This window comes from Alligator sinensis, unplaced genomic scaffold (assembly GCF_000455745.1).
Source record: "Alligator sinensis unplaced genomic scaffold, ASM45574v1 scaffold56_1, whole genome shotgun sequence".
Lineage (NCBI taxonomy): Eukaryota > Metazoa > Chordata > Crocodylia > Alligatoridae > Alligator > Alligator sinensis.
This window is the reverse complement of record NW_005841960.1, coordinates 3,363,950-3,382,115: the sequence shown is the minus strand read 5'-3', so window position 1 is coordinate 3,382,115 and position 18,166 is coordinate 3,363,950. Positions and strand designations below refer to the sequence as shown.

The following is an 18,166-nucleotide window of genomic DNA, read 5'->3' as shown; positions in this document are numbered from 1 at the left end:
TAAAACTCTAGGTTTGATCAAGAAAAATGGATGCCATTGAGAGACTAGGAAGCAAGAACATAGAAGAAGAAATTTAAGGTGTGCTTCAAGGCATAGGGAAACTGTCAACTGAGTACAATATAGAATTAAGATAACCAAATACTCCCACCATACATGCTCCAAGAAATGTTCCCCTTGTATTAAGGGAGAAACTGAAAAAGGAAAATGCAGTTGCAGAGCTGTAAACAGCAAATTTTGTGGCATGTATATGCAGTCAGACAGATTAGTTAACATGGACATAATAGAAAAAGTAGAGCAACCAGTTCCTTCGGTGCATTTACTGGTCAGACATAATAGAAAGAAAAGATGGATCCTTGAGATTCAAAAGGGAGCATTTTCCCATTCCCATCAGGGAAGAGGTTTATGGCAACACGTTAGAAGCTAAATATTTCTCTATTTTGGATGCCTCTTCTGGGTTTTGACAAGTTGCCTGAGAAAAGAATAGTGCTAGATTATGTACCTTCAATAAGCCCTTAAGAACCTATTGCTTTTGTAGGATTCCTTGTGGACCATTCTGCATATGAAGTATTTTACAGAAAGGTGCAACAATTTAAGGTCTTGATGGAAGTATGGTTCATATTAATGATGCATTAGTTTGGGGAAATACTATGGAAGAACATGACCTGAGGCTAAGAAAAGTGCTAGAAAGAACTTGCAGAGCAGGTCTGAAACAGAACAAACAAAAATACAAATTCAGAGTAAAAAAAAAATAAACACATCTGGGAGAAAGGCTCTTTGAGAAAGGGGTGCAAATTGATCCTTCAAGGGTTAAAGCCATTACAAACATGCCACCCCCTACAAATAAGGAAAGAGTATAAAGATTACTGGGGATGATCAATTTTGTAGAGAAATATCTACCTAACTTAGCAGAGCAGACCAAACATCTTAGATCATTCCTACAAAAGAATGCTTAGTAGACATGTGAACATGAAGCTGAATTTAAAAACTGAACTTAAATTTAAAAACTTAATTTAAAAAGATGTCAACAGATGTTTCTAAAGGCAACATTGGAGCAGCTTTGCTTCAAAACCATGGGGATCCACATATGGAGACCAGCAGCATATGTATCTAGGACACTCTCTAAGTCAGAATGTCTATGTGCACAAAAGGAGAAAGAAAGTTTAGCCCTGGTATATAGCTGTAGGCAAGTCCATACATTCATCTATGGGAAGGCTGTGATAGCTGAAACTGATTATAAACCTTTGGTAACTATAGCAAAGAAAGGGTTGTCAGACATGCCACCCAGATTACAAAGACTTTTCTTTCAACTGCAAGGTATGATCTAGACATACAGTACACACCAGAAAAAAATCTACTTAATGCAGATACGTTGTCCAGACCATAAGACACAATGGAAAATGACAGGATTCCAGACTCAGACATACTACATGTTAATCTAATTAAAAGAGTGATTTCTGTCACAGGTAAAATGTGGGCACTAATTGCAGAAACTACTTCTCAGGACATTGTAAAAATGATAACAGTTATTTTCAGGGGTGGCCTGAAAAACATATACCTAGCCCCTACTCTCAGTTTAAGGGAGAGCTTTCAGTACTGGATGGCATTTTGTTCAAAGGATCATGACCTGTTGTTCCAGCAGTGCTAAAGAAAGACATGTCAAGCAGATAGGGGACGGGGGGGCATCTAGGCATTGAAAAATGCAAAAGGAGAGCAAGGGGTGCTCTATATTGGTCTAACATAAATAATGACACAGATGCTGTAAAGGCTTGTACAATGTGCCTAAAGTACAGATCAGCACAAAGAAAAGAGCCCTTGATGGTCATGGATGAGCCCCATAGCTCTGTGGTATCAAGTGGGCATTGACTTATTCATACATGCAGGAAAAAATATGTATTAGTGCTGGATTATTATTCTCACTATCCTGAAATTGCACTGCTCGAAAGCACAATAGCAAACCATGTCATAACTCACATCAAACTGATTTTTGCTAGACATGGGATTCCACAAATTGTGAGAACAGACAATGGACCTCAATTCAATTGTCTTGAGTTTAAAGAGTTTGCAAACAAATATGGATTCTGTAACAACACTTCACGTCCTAAACACCCACAATCCAACGGTCTCGTGGAAAATGGAGTACACATAGTGAAGAAATTTTTGGAAAAAAGCTACACACACACACCGATGTTTACCTGTCACTCTTAAATTACAGAGCAACACCCATGAAACATGGCGTGACCCAGTAGAAATGCTGTTTAGCAGAAAACTCAAAACCAGGCTACCAAATCTTGTGGATGATGCTCATCAGAATGAAAAGCAAGATGTGGAAACATTTAAACAATTCAAAACAAACTCAAACAAAAATGGTACTATGACAGGGGTTCCAGGGAGTTACCACAACACAGATATGGTACTTATTTCAGATGGATGAATGTGGAACCAAAAAGCACTAGTTTCCCATTAAGTAGCTGTACTTGTACTAAGTAAATGCAAGTACTAAATATATGTACAGTAACCCGAGTTACAGCACAGTAGCAACAGCAAATGCCTTTTTTGTGATGCTGCTGCGCAGTAGCTTAATACTTCTGTGTAATAACATCACATCATGTTTTTTTTGCCTTGTGACACTACTGTGCACTAGTATCAAGCTACTGTATAAGCAGGATCTTGTATAGACTCAGTGTGTAAGGACTAGGTTCTATCAGGTTACAAACAGTTCCTGCATTTACTGTGTATCTGGATGTTGTACAGAAAGCTGTTAGAACTCTGCAAATTGTTACATTTGCCTGATTTAGATGGTACTTGGCAGAGAGGGATGACCTTCCAATGTGTGTGCTATCTAGGGCAGTTTGAAGTACTTCTCCCTAGTAGAAAACCACCTGCTACTATTAATTCCAGTAAACTATACTGTAGTTTCTGGTCTCTGGCTCTTTGACTTGCTGATCAAGCTACCAAACAAAACAACTGCTGCTCAAGTATCAACAAATAACATGATATTCATAATGAATGCTGGTTAAATATTCTTAAATCAAGGCACCTCATACTTTTGCATTCAGGTAGCTTGGTCCACAGTCCTCTGTTGCATGTTACAGTTGGTGACCCAACAATTCTAAAATTTGACTGGCATTGATAAAGCACTGTTTCACCAGGGTGATAGCTTTCCTTCTCTCTGCCTTCTATGATGGCATTGGAGATGGCAGGTACCCTTCCACATGACATTTCTGAAAAGATACATAAGCACATTTAAAACAGGTGCTGTCCTTCCACAATCCATAAAAGCTAGCCTCAAATGAAGGTTGCAAACCAGCACCCAGTCCACACAAAAGATACATAGGTAGGTCAGCATATTCAAAATGTCAACATAAACAGTAAAAATTGATGACAAAAAACTTCAACTCAATAAGAATTTGATTTTTGCTGTTCTGAATCCTGAATCAGTGTTGATTTTCAGACATACAGGAGGATGACCAGTTCAAATGGAAATAATTTTTCTAGGTGCTTACTCTGTGGTGATGGAAAGTCAGACTGATGTATGAGGCAATCATAATGATTAAGGAAACTATTTTCACAATAGTCCTATAAGGCAAGACATTAATATCATCTCCACTTTGTTGTTGAAGATGCTGAGACAGAGGGGTATATCAAATAAAAACAGAATCATAAGGGCCCTTATTCTATATAAATGTAGGCACCAACTTTTATTTTTGTCAGGGGGAGCCTAAGATAATGGACATGTGGAAACCATGTGCAGGATGCCTGCTCCAATGTGCTGTAATTACAGCGTGTTGGAGCAGACTTAATTAATTGAGTCTGGAGTGTGCTAATTAGCAGTCTTGGTGTCTCATGTATTCAGTTCCTCATGCTTCAAAATGGTGGGGGTACTTTAACTAATACTCCTTAGGTTTGGGCCCTAACAGCCCTTTTCCCGAGGGGGGCCAGGGCCCTCAGGCCCCCATGTACTTGATGCCTCCGTGTTTGAAAGTCACTTCTTAACTGCAATAAGAAGACATGATTAAAGGCAGCAGGGCTTTATGTTGAGCTTTATAGTGGGCTTCACAGTTACAAGGCCAGCTGCTCTTATCACCTTTCCTGTTTCTCTGAGTGCACAGTACTCAGGTCTTCAGCTTCTAGACTTTGTTGTTTCTAGACGGAACTTGACAGTTTGCCCACTCCTAGACTTGACTTTGTAAGCCCGTATACATCACCCTGCAGGTCCCATGCAGTTACATTTTCACCTTGATCTTCCCTTAGCAATTGACAGATTGACCAACAGTCATCTTAAAGCAGAGTTTGTACTTTTCAGCTGAAAAAATTCATAAAATATTTACTTAGGCAGTTGCTTACCTGTAAAAAAGAGCATGAGGATTTGGATTGAGAGTACATGCTCAGGACCATGAATTAAGCAATTTCTAATTTTTTCCATTCATCATGGCTTGCTACATGCTTGACTAAAGTCCTCAGTTAAAATAGAAACCAAATAGGCAGCAATCAATCATTACTTAATTTAAACTAGGAATACTCACCAGACCTCCTAATACATTTGGGATATTGCAGTCTCCCTTCTAAACACTGCACTCTAAATTCAGAAGATGTTGGATCACGCACATATCCAAGTTTACAGTAAAATTCAATAAAGTCTTCAGAGTTAGGCGTTAATTTGTCTTTACTCTTCCATCTTAGTTGTATATTATTTTTCTTCATAATCTCTGGGGATGCTTTACATGCATCTCCAAAAAGAAATTAAAGATTAGTTAGTATGCTAGAAAGTTACTGTATTCTATTAGCCCTCCAGTTGAAAAATCTATCTGAAGAGATTCATGTTCACTCTGTCACTAGTAAATTATAACAGGAAGCTGCTATCCAACTAGCATGTCAGCACTGAGATAACAGTAAGCATGACTCAATTATTTCAGTTCAGTCAGTAAGGCCAAGAAGTGCTAAATGGTCAAGAAGTGCTAAAGGTCAAGAAGGTCAGGTCAAGAAGTGCTAAATGGCAAGTCTGCATTCACATAAATTTTGGGACAAAATTGAATAACATCAGCTTGCTGGAAGGTTACTGGGAGAATCTCAGAATCATAGAATCACAGAAAATTAGGGTTGGAACAGACCTCAGGAGGTCATCTAGTCCAGTGTTTCTCAACCAGTGGGACATGAAGGTCATGTAAGCAGGACTTTTAATGCCCTTAAAAATTTACATTAATGATTAATGTAATACTAAAATGCACATAAACATAAAAATATACATCTTGGAAAAAGTGGGGTTTTGTTTTCATCATGGTGAGACCTGGGTTTTTTAACAAAATGGTTGGTGGGACATAAGGTGCAAAAGGTTGAAAAACGCTAATCTAGTCTACCTCCTGATCAAAGCAGGACCATCCCTACCTGCATCCCAGTCAAAACTTTATCTAGCTGGGTCTGAAAAACCTTGAAGGATGGAGACTCAACAACCTCTCTAGATAGCTTGTTTCAGTGCTTTACTACCCTCCTCCTAAGAACGTGGGGGTTTTTTCTAGTATCTGACCTAAACTTCCTTTGGTGCAACTTGAGACTATTGCTCCTTGTTCTGTCATCTGGCACCACTGAGAACAGTCTAGCTCCATCCTCTTTGAAACCTGGTTGAAGGCGGTCATTAAATCTCCCCTCCCCCCACCCAGTCTTCTCTTTTCCAGACTAACGCCCAATTCCCTCAGTCTCTTCTCGTAAGTCATGTGCCCCAGTCCCCTAATCAATTTTGTTGCTCTCCGCTGGGCACTCCAATTTGAACACATGCTTTCTGTAGGTGAGGTAAACAAGGTTGTTGTTTTAAAGTGTATCAGCTGCTCCATGGTAATAGCCTGTGTGTATGCTCTTTCCATGTAGAAAATGAAAATTAATCTGTGGTAGCTTAGCCATCAATTAGCTGTCTTTGAGTGGGATACTTCCTGTTCCTGCATCAGAAAACATTTTCAGTTAAATAATGCTTCCTCAGGTGGCCACTCAACAACCAGAAGCAAAATTTGTCAGCATCTGTTCTAAATTAGTCATCCATTGTTTTTATATTTCCAATTCCTCAACTTGGTATTTCTGTATCCATAATAATAATGCTATTAAAAAGGATTTGTTCATTTCTTGAAATAAACTGCACGCTATACCTTCGCATGTAGGTGATTTGGTCCAATTCCCTGCCTTACATATAATGTTTGGTGTTCCGGTAATATTAAAACCTTCTTGACACTGGTAATGTACTGTTTCACCAGGCTTATAATGATCCTTTAGTCTGCCTTCTGGGAAACCATTAAGAATGTTGGGAACACTTCCGCATGGCATTTCTGTAAGGATTCACAAACCAGATTAAAATGAGCACAACCCTGTTATAACTGAAAGTTTAATTAAATCTTTTGTAGCATGGTACACGGATACCTATTACAGCTAATTTAAATAAAGGTCTACCTATGGAAAAAATGAATTTGCCATGGTCTTAAATCCTGACCTAGGTATTCAGCTGTTGTTGAAATTTAGCATCTTCCTCTCTTTTAGGCCTGCATTTTAGTTGCTTCTCTACCTCTTATGGGGTGTTTACGTTCATTTTCCATGCTCAATCTACCTTCACAAGGCTCAATTTAAGCCTCATGAATATAGACCAGAGGCAGCGTGCACAGGTATTTGTCAGTCATGGGAGTGGAGTAAGTAATTTAGGGTAGGGGAAGAGGAAGGTGGGATTGCAGGGTCTAGAAGGTGTGCTGAGGGAAAGCAGGATTAGGAGGGGTGATGTAGCGTCCTTAGAAGGATTGACCTCCTGGAGGTGAGAAAGTTGGAGGAGCTAAGAACAGCCCAGTCAGAATCAGGAGGATAGGAAAAGCACAGCCCTTGGGTTGGGCTAAGCAGCTAGGATTTCCCAGCTTCTCAGCTGTACTCTTAATGCATACCGGTATTTGATAGATTGGGTTAACCTGTAACTGAAATAAATTCATTCACCTCCTCAAGTGAACTAACTTAGATCGGGCCCGCCATTTTTTGTTTGATTTAACCTTCCTGAACACCTGTATGATTAGGTATTTCATAGATTTTATAGACATTAGGGCTGGAAAGGACCTTGAAGATCAAGTCCAGCCCCCTGCCCCAGGGGCAGGAAGTCAGATAGGGTCAAAGGATCCCAGCAAGATAAGCATCCAAACATTTCTTGAATGAATCCAGAGTAGGTGTCTGCACTACTTCTGGAGGGAGTCTATTCCAGGCCTTGGGGGCTCGGATAGTAAATAAGTTTTTCCTTATGTCCAGCCTAAAACGGTCTTGGAGGAGTTTATGACCGCTGGTCCTTGTTATCCCTCAGGGTGCTCTGGTGAACAGACGTTCCCCCAGATGCTGATGCACACCCCTTATGCACTTATAGGCAGCCACCAGGTCACCCCTGAGCCTGCACTTTTCCAGGCTGAAGAGCTCCATAGCTCTCAGCCTCTCTTCATAAGGCCTATTCTCTTGCCCTCTGATCAAACGCGTGGCTCTCCTCTGGACTCTCTAAAGCTTCTCAACATCTTTCTTGAATTGTGGAGCCCAGAATTGGATGCAGTACTCCAGCTGCAGCCTCACCAAGGCCAACTACAGCGGGAGAATGACATCCTGACCAAACAAAAGTTAGGTCAATCTAAAAGTAATTTCTTTATATATCCATGTAGACATGTTCATTTCCACTGATGTTGGGAGAAATGCAACTCTGTAGTCTAGGGAAGGCTTTCCATATATATGGTTATGCATTCAGTTTCCAGCCTCTCCACATGGAGTTTTGATATAGATGACCTGATTATATATAATGGAGCTTTAATATATAGAAATATATACATATGTACCTAGAGGAAAGGTGGCTTTACTGATATAGGCTTACAAGAAAGTAGGGACCTGATCAGGTCATCTTAATACATGTATTAAGATAGCGCTGAATTATTATTCTCACTATCCTGAAATTGCATTACTCGAAAGCACAACAGCAAACCATGTCATAACTCATTTGATATATATTAAGATGACCTCATGAGCAGGAATCCTGGTTTTCTCTGATAAAAAAAGATCCCCAATTTCTCAAATTAAAAAATAGTGACTCAAAATCCACATTTTCCCATGATTAAAATGAAACACCACAAGAGAGAGACAGAAAGAGAGAGAGAAGTGTTTCAGTCTAATCACGGAAAAAAGTGGACTTTGGGTTAATTTTTTAAACTGGCAAATTGGGGATTTTTGTTATCAAAGAAAACCAGGATCCCTTCTCATGAGATCCCTACTTTCTAATAAGCCCATAATTGTGGTGAAGACATCTTTTCCTCTATGTACGCAGGTACAGGTACCACTGCCATCATAGGAATGTAGACCATAATCAGTAATGGATTTATCCTCACACCACTTCTTGAAAGTGAGGCAACACTCTTGTCCTGATTTACAGAGGAGATATTAAGGCCCAGATTTAAGATTCTTGCTCAAGGTCACCCAATATGCTTATGGCAGAGTGAGAAAATAAAATCCAGATCCTCCGAGTGTCAATTGGAAAACTTATTTTGAAACCCAAACCTGCTTTTAAAAAAGCTGAAGACTTTGCCCAATCCACTTTTTTCTAAAGACCCTCAGGAAACAAAGATTTAGCATTTTTGTAATTTAGCCTCTGGTTTTTAATTGCTGACTTCTCTCCTAATTAACTATTGTTAAACATTTTATGCTGTCAAATTACCAATGCATGTTGGAGCAGAGGTCCATATTCCCTTATTACAAGTTATCTCTGATGTTCCACGTAACAAAAAGCCAGCATGACAAGTGAACTTTAATTTAGCACCATTCATGTAAATCACCGCTCCCAACAGCTCCCTTCGTAGAGTCTGATTTTCTACGCTGAGAATCTCTCCATTTTCTATGGGTTGTGGCTGCCGACATGCTTTTTCTGATAGAAAACAAACATTAACAGTGATATAATGAGAATACATACAGAAGCTAAAACTGAAAATGAAACAAATATTAAGCAAAATCTAAATAAGTTTTATTGATTATTAAGGGTTGAAAATACCTTAGAGTCCCCCATACAAATTTGAGAATCCTCCTTTAGGCTGCCGTGCAGTTACCAGGTTACCAGTTACCAGTTACATGCTGAAGTTCCTCTTAGACTATGATTTTCTCTTGTCAGAAGCCCCATTCTGCTACAACTTAACGTTACTCAGCAGGTGTATTACATATCTAACATCTATAATAGGGGGCTCATTTCTTAAACACTCATGAGTAAAAGTGTTACTATTTTGTTGCAGAAATTCAGAAGCAAATTTGGAGTACTTTGTTTCCATTAAACCTTCATGCTCATTTTCCAGCACAGTGAAGTAGCATCAGTTCTCTGTAGAATTTCAACACTTGGCAATGAGAAAGTCAAAGTTCAGTCCACACCAAAAAGTACACCATTACTGACATAGTACTAGTGTTTGGAGATAACTATATGATATAAATGTGCTACAGCGGGCACCAAAAGACTTCTTACCCCTAACCTTATTATAACGGAAAGACAGACTTCAATGTTTTCAGCAAATCTCATAAATAAGGCAATTTTTATTCACATTTCCTACCAATTAAATGTCATTGCATCAGGGTTGAAATATGTTAACTGTTTATCAGTTTCCTTCAGTAATATACCACTCTTTAAGAGAGCCAACAGACATCTGCCACAAAAAAGTGGCAGAAACTATTACCACCTTTTGCCACATACTTGGGCATTTGTGGTGCAGCAAATGGGAAAGACATCTGTTGGCCTTCCCTTTTTGCCAGCCTAAAAATTGTTATGGTGGCAAAAATGTGATGTTTATTTGCACCTAAAGATCATTTTGTTTTACCCAAATCAGTCACTCTCAACCAAGGTGCCCTGAGGTGCTGTAAGATGTTTTTAAGGGTACCATGGGGTATCATGTAATATTAGCACTATGCAAACACATACACTTGATTCAGAAGACAAACACTGAGATTTCTATTAGGAATTCATAGTGTCAGAAACATTCTGACTTGTTATAGTCTTTCTGAAGTCCTTGGAACAGAAGAATTTCTCTATTATTTTTCCCTAGTCAAAAAATGAGTGAAAGCTAAGAGCGGGAGTTTATAAAAGGGTGCTTTGCATCTAATAAAGGGTGCCTTGAGTCTTAAAAAGGTTGTGAACCACTGACCTAAACATAGAGGTGGGGCTGTCCACCTTCCCAGGTTACACGTCACTGTTCTGGATCCAGTCATTGTATAAAACATTCTGCATTTGTATTCTACTGAAGAGCCTGATGAATACGCTATTAGTCGGTCAGAAATGAGGTCTCCATTTTGAACAGAAGGTGGAGGACCACAGCTGAATGTATCTAAAATAAACACAGGACACAGAAAAAAAAAATCACTATATTACGATATTAGTTTCTTACAGTGCATGTGCTGGTAACATCATTTCCTGCTCTGACAACATTTAAAAAAATTGAGGTTTAACTAGAGTACAAGATCAAATTTTCTCTTTAACATTTAATCATGTCTTGTATTTTTGTTTTCTTTCAGGTCTTTCCTACTTCCTAGTTCCAGACAGATAACTTTCCAACTGGAATGAGAGGTAGTAAGCATCAGTATGGGAATTATTCTACATTGGAAGTCTTATTTGGGGTCCATTCTTTAGGAAGCCTCAGTCTTGTTTATGTACCACAATTAGAATATTGTCATGTACTGTTGATGAAACAGCTGAACCCTTGCCTGCAAAATCTAGAGCAATCTGATTGTTGTCACGATAAGGCCAAAGGGAAACAAAAATACTAAGTGGTGGCCTATCTCTGTCCGCATTGAATTTAATAGAGTTTTGTCATGGTCTACAACGGGAACAGAATTAGGCCAACACTGAGTGATTTTGTAAACCACAATCCTTACTGTTTCTGGGGATAAGACTTGAAAAAACATCTCTGAAGACTGATGCAGATTATTCATTCTGTGGGGACTGACATCTCTGTCTTGTTTTTGAGAGCACCAGTGGGCATGAGCAGCTCTCCAAATTGTTACTCACCTAGCACTAAAACCTGCTAAAATTAAAAAATGTAATGTGGACCAAACTAAGGGACAATCCAACTTGACCAGACCTGTCTTTCATTTGGGGTTTTCCTTGCATAGTGAGCCTCATATTTGGGCCTTGCCATGTGAAGGAGCATATCCTGAGGCCACTTAACTTCTTGTCACTCTAATATCTAGTCCTCATGCGAGAGGCCACATTCTTTACCCCTAGGACAGTCATTTTGAATTACTGCAGCTTTGCAGACTAGTCTTTAAAGGATCATAGGAGCACCCCAAGTGTGACATAGGAACTTTTGATGGACAATCCCAGAGTTAAAGAAGAATGGCTGTATGCAGCTGTACCTGATTCTCAGTGGGTGGTGGGTACCCTCTGACACTTCTTCTGTTAGCATAGTATGGAGAACCCTTTAAATTACTTTAATTTATACCAGGAGTATTTATTTCCCCTCCCCCATCTTTCCATTTAGGACTCATAGCATGGGAAGATAGAAAGGTGCCTTCATGCCTTTTGATCTCTTCAGCTACCCTGAAAATACTGCCAAGGTTTTGTGAAAGAACTTGTGGAAAAATCAAAAGACATTTTACTTTCTGGTACCATTTACCCACTTATCAAGTCTGTAGTTACCATAAATAATTAAGTAGTGTCTCTGCTCAGCAAGGTTCACAAATCCACATGTTGGAGCCTTGTGTGTACAAGCAGAGCTTATAAATCCACAAAGCTGTCCGACTGAATTGCTCCATTTAAAGTTTAATTTTCTTCAAATATGAAGTGCTGTTTTTCCAGGTTGACAAATAAACCAATTTAGGTATCAATGCTACTAGCTAATCCAATCTATTATATCACTGTATTCTGTGAATGAATAATATTATCTTAAGGCAATTTACTTTAGGTATCCACTATAACCTTTTGATATTTATATTTTTGTAATTACAATAAATTTCAGGCCTATGAGGACATATCTACTGTTTGAAGTTTGCCCATTCCTACCAGTTCAAAATGTCTCCAAGGAACAATACTTCAAGAAAGGAACAGCTACCTTTATCACACTGAGGATACACGATGTTGCCTGAATTGCACTGCACAGTAAAATCTGGAAGGGATAACCCATCCTGAAGTGTGTATCCTGACTGGCACTTAAACTCAATAAAGTCATCATGTTTAACATATCGTTTTCCCTTTGATCGCTCATTCAGCTCAATTCCATGATTTTGCATTTCTTCCACGCTGATAATACATGGCTCTAAAATGAGAAAGCAAGAATGTAACAGTGGCTTCATAATAGGATGGTGCAAAATACAGTGTAATAAAAAAATACCACAGGAAAAATGATCAAACTCAAATGTTGTAGCTGTGTAATTAAGGATATACCATATATGAAAGTAAAGGTCTGAAGGAGATTAGGAAATGCTTATAATTAAACATGAGGGAAAAGACTATCAGTTTTTAAAAAACCCAATAGACAATAATGTAAAATATTCAAGGGTTGGGCTAGAAAACTATATGAAGTCTTTCTGTTTGTGATGGTGTGATGGGTCCTAAGTATTAAGGTTCCTCAATGAAGGATAGCTAAAGGAACCTGAGAAGAACTTTAAACTAGTACCTATTCCAATTCTTATTTAAGGGAAATACTGCCCTATGTAGAGGCCTTCACACTTCAGTCCTATTTTAAGAGACTAACTGGGAAAGAAGAAATGAAGAATGACGTGGAGACCACTGAATATGGGACAAATCTCAGAATCATAGTGAAGTTGGGCAGAAAGAGACCCCCCAGAGGTCATCTATTCCAGCCCCCTGCTGGAGGTAGGATCATCCCTACTGAAAGCATCCTATACATCTATAAACTCTTCGTAAAATTAGCGTCAACCCTGATAAAACAGAAAACATAACACCCTAACCTGACACAGGTAAAACAGGGGAACCATTACAAACAATGCTCTGGTTTTATAAAAAGCTTGTTATTATATCCTGAAGAGATCCCAGGTAGAGGGCCACACACCTTGATACAGAGGAAGGTAAAAATCCCCAGTACATACCAGTTTGACCACGGGGCGAAATTTCTCCTTGACCCCAAGTATGGCAATTGGTCTGGCCCTGAGCAGAGAGGGAAGACCCTCTATCCAGGCACCTAGGGCTGGATCTTCCAGCAGAGGCACTGGCATGTTCCAGTCAAAATTCCCAGCCTTGGCTGCAGCCAATACCCATAGCTCTGAGAAAAGCTGAAAAATACCCTGACACATGTACCAGAGCGGGTGAGGGGGCAACAAGCAAAGCCCAGAAGCATGGAAAAACCCATAGCAGAACATAGGCATAGCTATGCCTATATCATCCCTGACCAGTGTCTGTCCAGCCTCTTTTTGAACACTTACAGTGATGGAGAGTCCACAATCTCTTCAGACAGACTATTCCACAGCCTCACTGTTCTAATAGTAAAGTTTTTCCTCGTATACAATCTAAACCTACTCTGTTACAAATTCAAGTCTTTGTCCTACTCTCTGAAGCAAGAGAGAAAAGGTGTTTTTCTCCTTTATGGAATCCCTTCAAGTTTTTGGCAACTGCTATCGTCTCCGCTTAAGAACTATTTTCTCAAGCTGAACATGCCTAGCTCCTTCAGCCTTTCCTCATTTGACCTGCTTGCGAAGTCTATTGTCTTTGTCACCTGCCTCTGGACCCTCTCAAAATTTCTCTATGTCCTTTTAAAATGTGGAGCCCAAAACTGCACACAGTACTCTAGATGAGTAGAGAGACACTATCACATCCCTCATTTTGCACCTGAAGCTCCTATTGATGCATTGAAAAACTGCATTTGCCTTTTGTGCAGATGCATCACACTGCATATTGAGTGTGTGACCTACCAAAACTCTCAGATCCTTTTCCATAGTGCTGACATCCAACCAGATAGCACCCATTTTGTATTTGTGTTTTTTATTCTTCTTTCCAAGGTGTAGTACCTTGCATTTGTCCACACTGAATTTCATCTTGTTAACTTCAGTCCAGCTTTCCAATCTGTTGAGTTCTTTCACTCCCAAACTCCTTCTTCAAAATCCTTCCCAATTTTGTGTCATCTACTCAAGAAGCTTTCTATGCCAGCATCCTAATAATTAATATTTATGTTGAACAGCACTAGGCCCAGGCCAGACCCCTGCAGGACTTCAGTTGAAACCTCCTGTCATTCTGACATGGATCCATTAAACATTACTCTTTGCTTGCAGCTATTGAGCCAGTTTTCTGTCCCTTTTTTAATCGTTTTGACTAGCCACAATTCTCCAATTTGTTTATAAGAAGGTCATGTGGAACCTTCTCAAAAGCCTTGCTGAAGTCCAGATACACTATATCCACAGCATTCCCTTCATCCACCCAAATTGTTACTTTGTTTGACAAACTTTATTCTTAGTAAATCCATCCTGGCTGCTTTTGATGAGCTTTTCATTCTCCAGATGCTTGCAAATTACCTTCCTTAGGATATGCTCCAGTAACTTCTTGGGTATTGAAGTGAGGCTAACCAGTCTATAGCTCCCCTGGTCTTCCTTTTTTTTTGCCTTTTTTAAAGTGGGGCACTACACTGGACCTTTTCCAGTCCTTTGGCACGTGACCTGTCTCCCACAACTTCATGATGATCATTGCCAAGGGCTCCAAGATCTCCTCTGCCAGTTCCTTCAGTACTCTGGGATGAAGTTTATCTGGTCCTACTGATCTGAATTCATTCAGAGGCATCAAAAGATCTCCAACCACCTCTTTTGTTATCTCATTCCTCAGGTTGCCCCATTCCTTATCCAAATATTATTAGATACCTAGTTAGAGTTTAATTGTTTTGTGAAGACTGAGGCAAAGTAGCTGTTGAGGAGTTTCACCTTTGCATCTTATTTTAAGAGTTCTTCCTGCCAAGTTAATTCTGGACCCACAGCTTCCCTGGTCCCTCTTTTCTGGACAGCATGTTTATAGAACCTTTTCTTGTTGTCTTTAACCTCCCTCACTACATCCAGCTTGTTCTTCTTTATCTTTGCTTTCCTGATTTTGTCCCTGAAGGTTCTTACTATTTCCTGGTATGCTTCCTTGGTGACCTGGCCATTCTTCCATTGCCTATATGCTTTCCTTTTGCATTTGAGCCATCATAGAAGCTCCCTGTGCAACCACATTGATCTCTTGCCGCTCTTCTTGTGCTTCCACCATGTTGGAAGCCTGTCCCTGAAGAAGGGTGTTTGTACCCGAAAGCTTGAAAAGAAGAAATTTTTTCAACTATTCAAGTTGATTTACTCAAATAACCTTGTCTACCATATTGAGCCACTTTATTTTTGAGCTTCCAATACTGTGCCCATTAGAAGCTCCCAGTCCTCCGGACTTTATTCTTAAGTCTGTCTTCCCATGGCACTGTTAGGGTGACAATAATGTGGATTTTTGGGCAGCACTGGATCTGCAGCTGAATAAAGGTCTTTATTCTGTGTTTCAGCAGAGCTGCTGGTCACAAGGCAGAATGCTTTAAAAATAACCTTACAAATGCTTAGGCAAGCAGTTTTCTATGCAAAGTCATAGTGTTAGAGCTCATTGCGTAAGGAGAACAAGACGTAGCCCACCAGCTATTGTCAGGAGATAAAGCAGAAGCAAGCCCTTGGAGATGAAGAAGGAGTCAGCAAGAAACCAGAAAAACTAGTGATTAACTGAGAGTACCCAAGTTCATGGCCTTATGCATGTGCTCTTAGTGGAGAGACACGTAAATGAAGGAAATGCATAGGCAATTCCATGCTAATGAAGTAAACAGTAAACAGAGGCAGAGCTTGAGATAGGAGGAGAAATGGGTGGAACCCGAGGAGGGACAAAGGTGTAGTGAATGTTAATGAACCTAACCTGAAGTGTATAGATGTGAAAAGAACTATTGTTTGTGGCTGCTCCCTGTGTTCATAGACTGCAATGTGTGCTTGTGTTTGCTCCCTGCTTGCTCTGGCTAATTAGTAACAGGCTCCATGAGCAACTGGATCATCCTATCCCTAGTTGTTGGGTGCCACATGGATTCAGGGTCTAACAGGCACCATTTCTATTAACTCCTTGAGTCAGATGAAATCTGCTGTTTTGCATCCAAATTGGGCTGATCTCATGCTTTCCCTGTCTCAGGATCTGGAATTCTATCATATTTAGGGTGACCATACGTCCCAGTTTGGCTGGGACAGTGCTGCATTCTGTAGGCCTTTCTCAGCCAGTTGATCAAATGTCTTGGGCCAGAGGCCAGTGGGAAGGCAGAGTGGTCTGGTGCACCAGGTAGGAGGGCAATCAGACAATGCTGTTGCTTTGCAGTAGCAAGACAGTCAGGCTGGACCCAGCACTTGTGGGTAGGGTGGCACCCACTCCTGTTAGATCTCAATTTGATTCCTACATGATTTCTAAACTTAATTTGAGATGTTATATTAAATGTGAGATTGGATATTCCTTCCAAAAAAATTCTTCCTTTTAAATAAGATAACTCCATTTCTATCTATTTACTTTTTGAATCTTAATTTTTTTACCTCATAAAATAACACAAATGGTCAAATCTCTAGGAGTTAACTTTTTTTAGCAATATTATGAACAACATAACAGCAGAACTGGCATCTGAAATGTGAAGTGGTTTTGTTTTTCCATCAGATATATTTAGATATAGATATGTCAAAAAAGTTTCTTTTGTAGAAAGAATTCTTACCCATACAAAATGGTGGTTTGGTCCAGTCTCCATTGATGCAAAAAATTGTATTTTTCCCTTGCAGTGTATAAAAATGCTGGCATTTGTACTCTACAGAGGATCCTGAAGCATATTGTTTTTTTGAAAAAGTAGTTATATCACCATTAGCAATAACTGGTGGACGACCACATTTCTGTCCTGTCTCTAAACAGAAACAAAGAAACAAAAAAAATCAACATTAGATATGCAATCATGGAACATACTTAAGTCACAAGTTATATTCAGGAGTAAAATGTGAGCATCAACAGCACTGCTTCCATGAATAGAAAGAACTGACAAAATACCATGAAGCTTCACAGGTTGGTTTAGGTTGAAAAATATTTTGTACAGTTAAGATAATATTTTTATTATGTATAAGACTGCCTAAATATATTGGGTAAAGTCCTGACTGCAATACAGAAAAAAATCAACATCTTTTGATGCCAGTGGGTGTGTTTACACATGCAACAGATCCAGGATAAGTTTAGTCATGAGTAAACTATTCATGAGTAAATGCTCCTGGGCAGGTGGCTACACGTGGAGGGAAGCCGGAGCAGATTTGCTGCTAATGGCAGCAAACTACTTTCACTTCTTGGGGCCCTGCAATGGGCCCCTAATACCACCAAGAGAAGGTCTAGGCTCTGCCTGGATGCTAGCCCAGGGGCTGGCAGGGAGAACCAGGCTAGGAGACAGTTGTCTCCTGGCCAGGGCTGGAGCTTCCAGCTCCACACCCACAGAGCTAAGCAGGAAACAGGCTCCTCACCCCCTGCCAGCAGGGACCTCTTAGCACGAGCTGCATGACAATGAGGCCAGTGCTGGGAGATAAGGCTCTCCGAGCCCCACACTCCCCGATCATGATGGTGAAGAAGGGGCCAGGAGATAAGGATCTTCCAGCCCCCCACCCCCTGATCACGACCTCGGAGTGAGGAGCTTGGAGCTCCCTGCTGCCAAGGCAAGAGAACATAGTCCGCACCCGGGGTCCAGTGGTGGAGCCCGGCCCAGCAGTAAGCAACTTCCAGGGGCAGGAAGCAATCTCCCAGCTTGTGGCCGGCTGACGGGTAGCAGATTTGCTCCTGGTCAGGTGTATATACAAGCACTACTGTGCAGTAAGTGCTAGTGAGTAAACTTTCTATTGCATTTGCAGGGAGCAAATTCCTCTTGATTAGCAAGGTTTACTATGTAGTAAGCATGTGCACATGTAGATGCACATGCTTACAGCACAGTAAACTATGCTACTTTGCAGTAAAGCATCTCTTGTAGATGCACCCAGTGAATCTGCAGTGTCACTCATCCTCCCCTAGGTGAAGATTTTTTTCACATTTCAGGGCTCTGAAGCTATGGTTACTGTAACAAGTGGGTGTCCTGGGGCTAGTCTAAATGTAGGCCTACCCACTTCTCTTAGGGCCAGCCAGCCACCTCATTGCTTGCCACACCTTGATGTTACTTATTATCTGATGTTAATC

General features: G+C 40.2%; 1 protein-coding gene across 1 annotated transcript in view; it reads right to left on the bottom strand.

Annotated features, from left to right (window-relative positions):
- LOC102375047 (coagulation factor XIII B chain-like) overlaps window positions 1–18,166 on the bottom strand; it is a 54,767-nt gene that overhangs the window by 12,154 nt on the left and 24,447 nt on the right. Inside the window, exons 5-11 of the mRNA XM_014518501.2 lie at window positions 16,686–16,868; window positions 12,057–12,260; window positions 10,155–10,334; window positions 8,693–8,899; window positions 6,132–6,308; window positions 4,524–4,727; window positions 3,045–3,221 (exon numbers count right to left, since the gene is read on the bottom strand). Coding sequence (XP_014373987.1) covers window positions 3,045–3,221; window positions 4,524–4,727; window positions 6,132–6,308; window positions 8,693–8,899; window positions 10,155–10,334; window positions 12,057–12,260; window positions 16,686–16,868 — 1,332 coding nt within the window. The remainder of the gene's footprint in view (window positions 1–3,044; window positions 3,222–4,523; window positions 4,728–6,131; window positions 6,309–8,692; window positions 8,900–10,154; window positions 10,335–12,056; window positions 12,261–16,685; window positions 16,869–18,166) is intronic.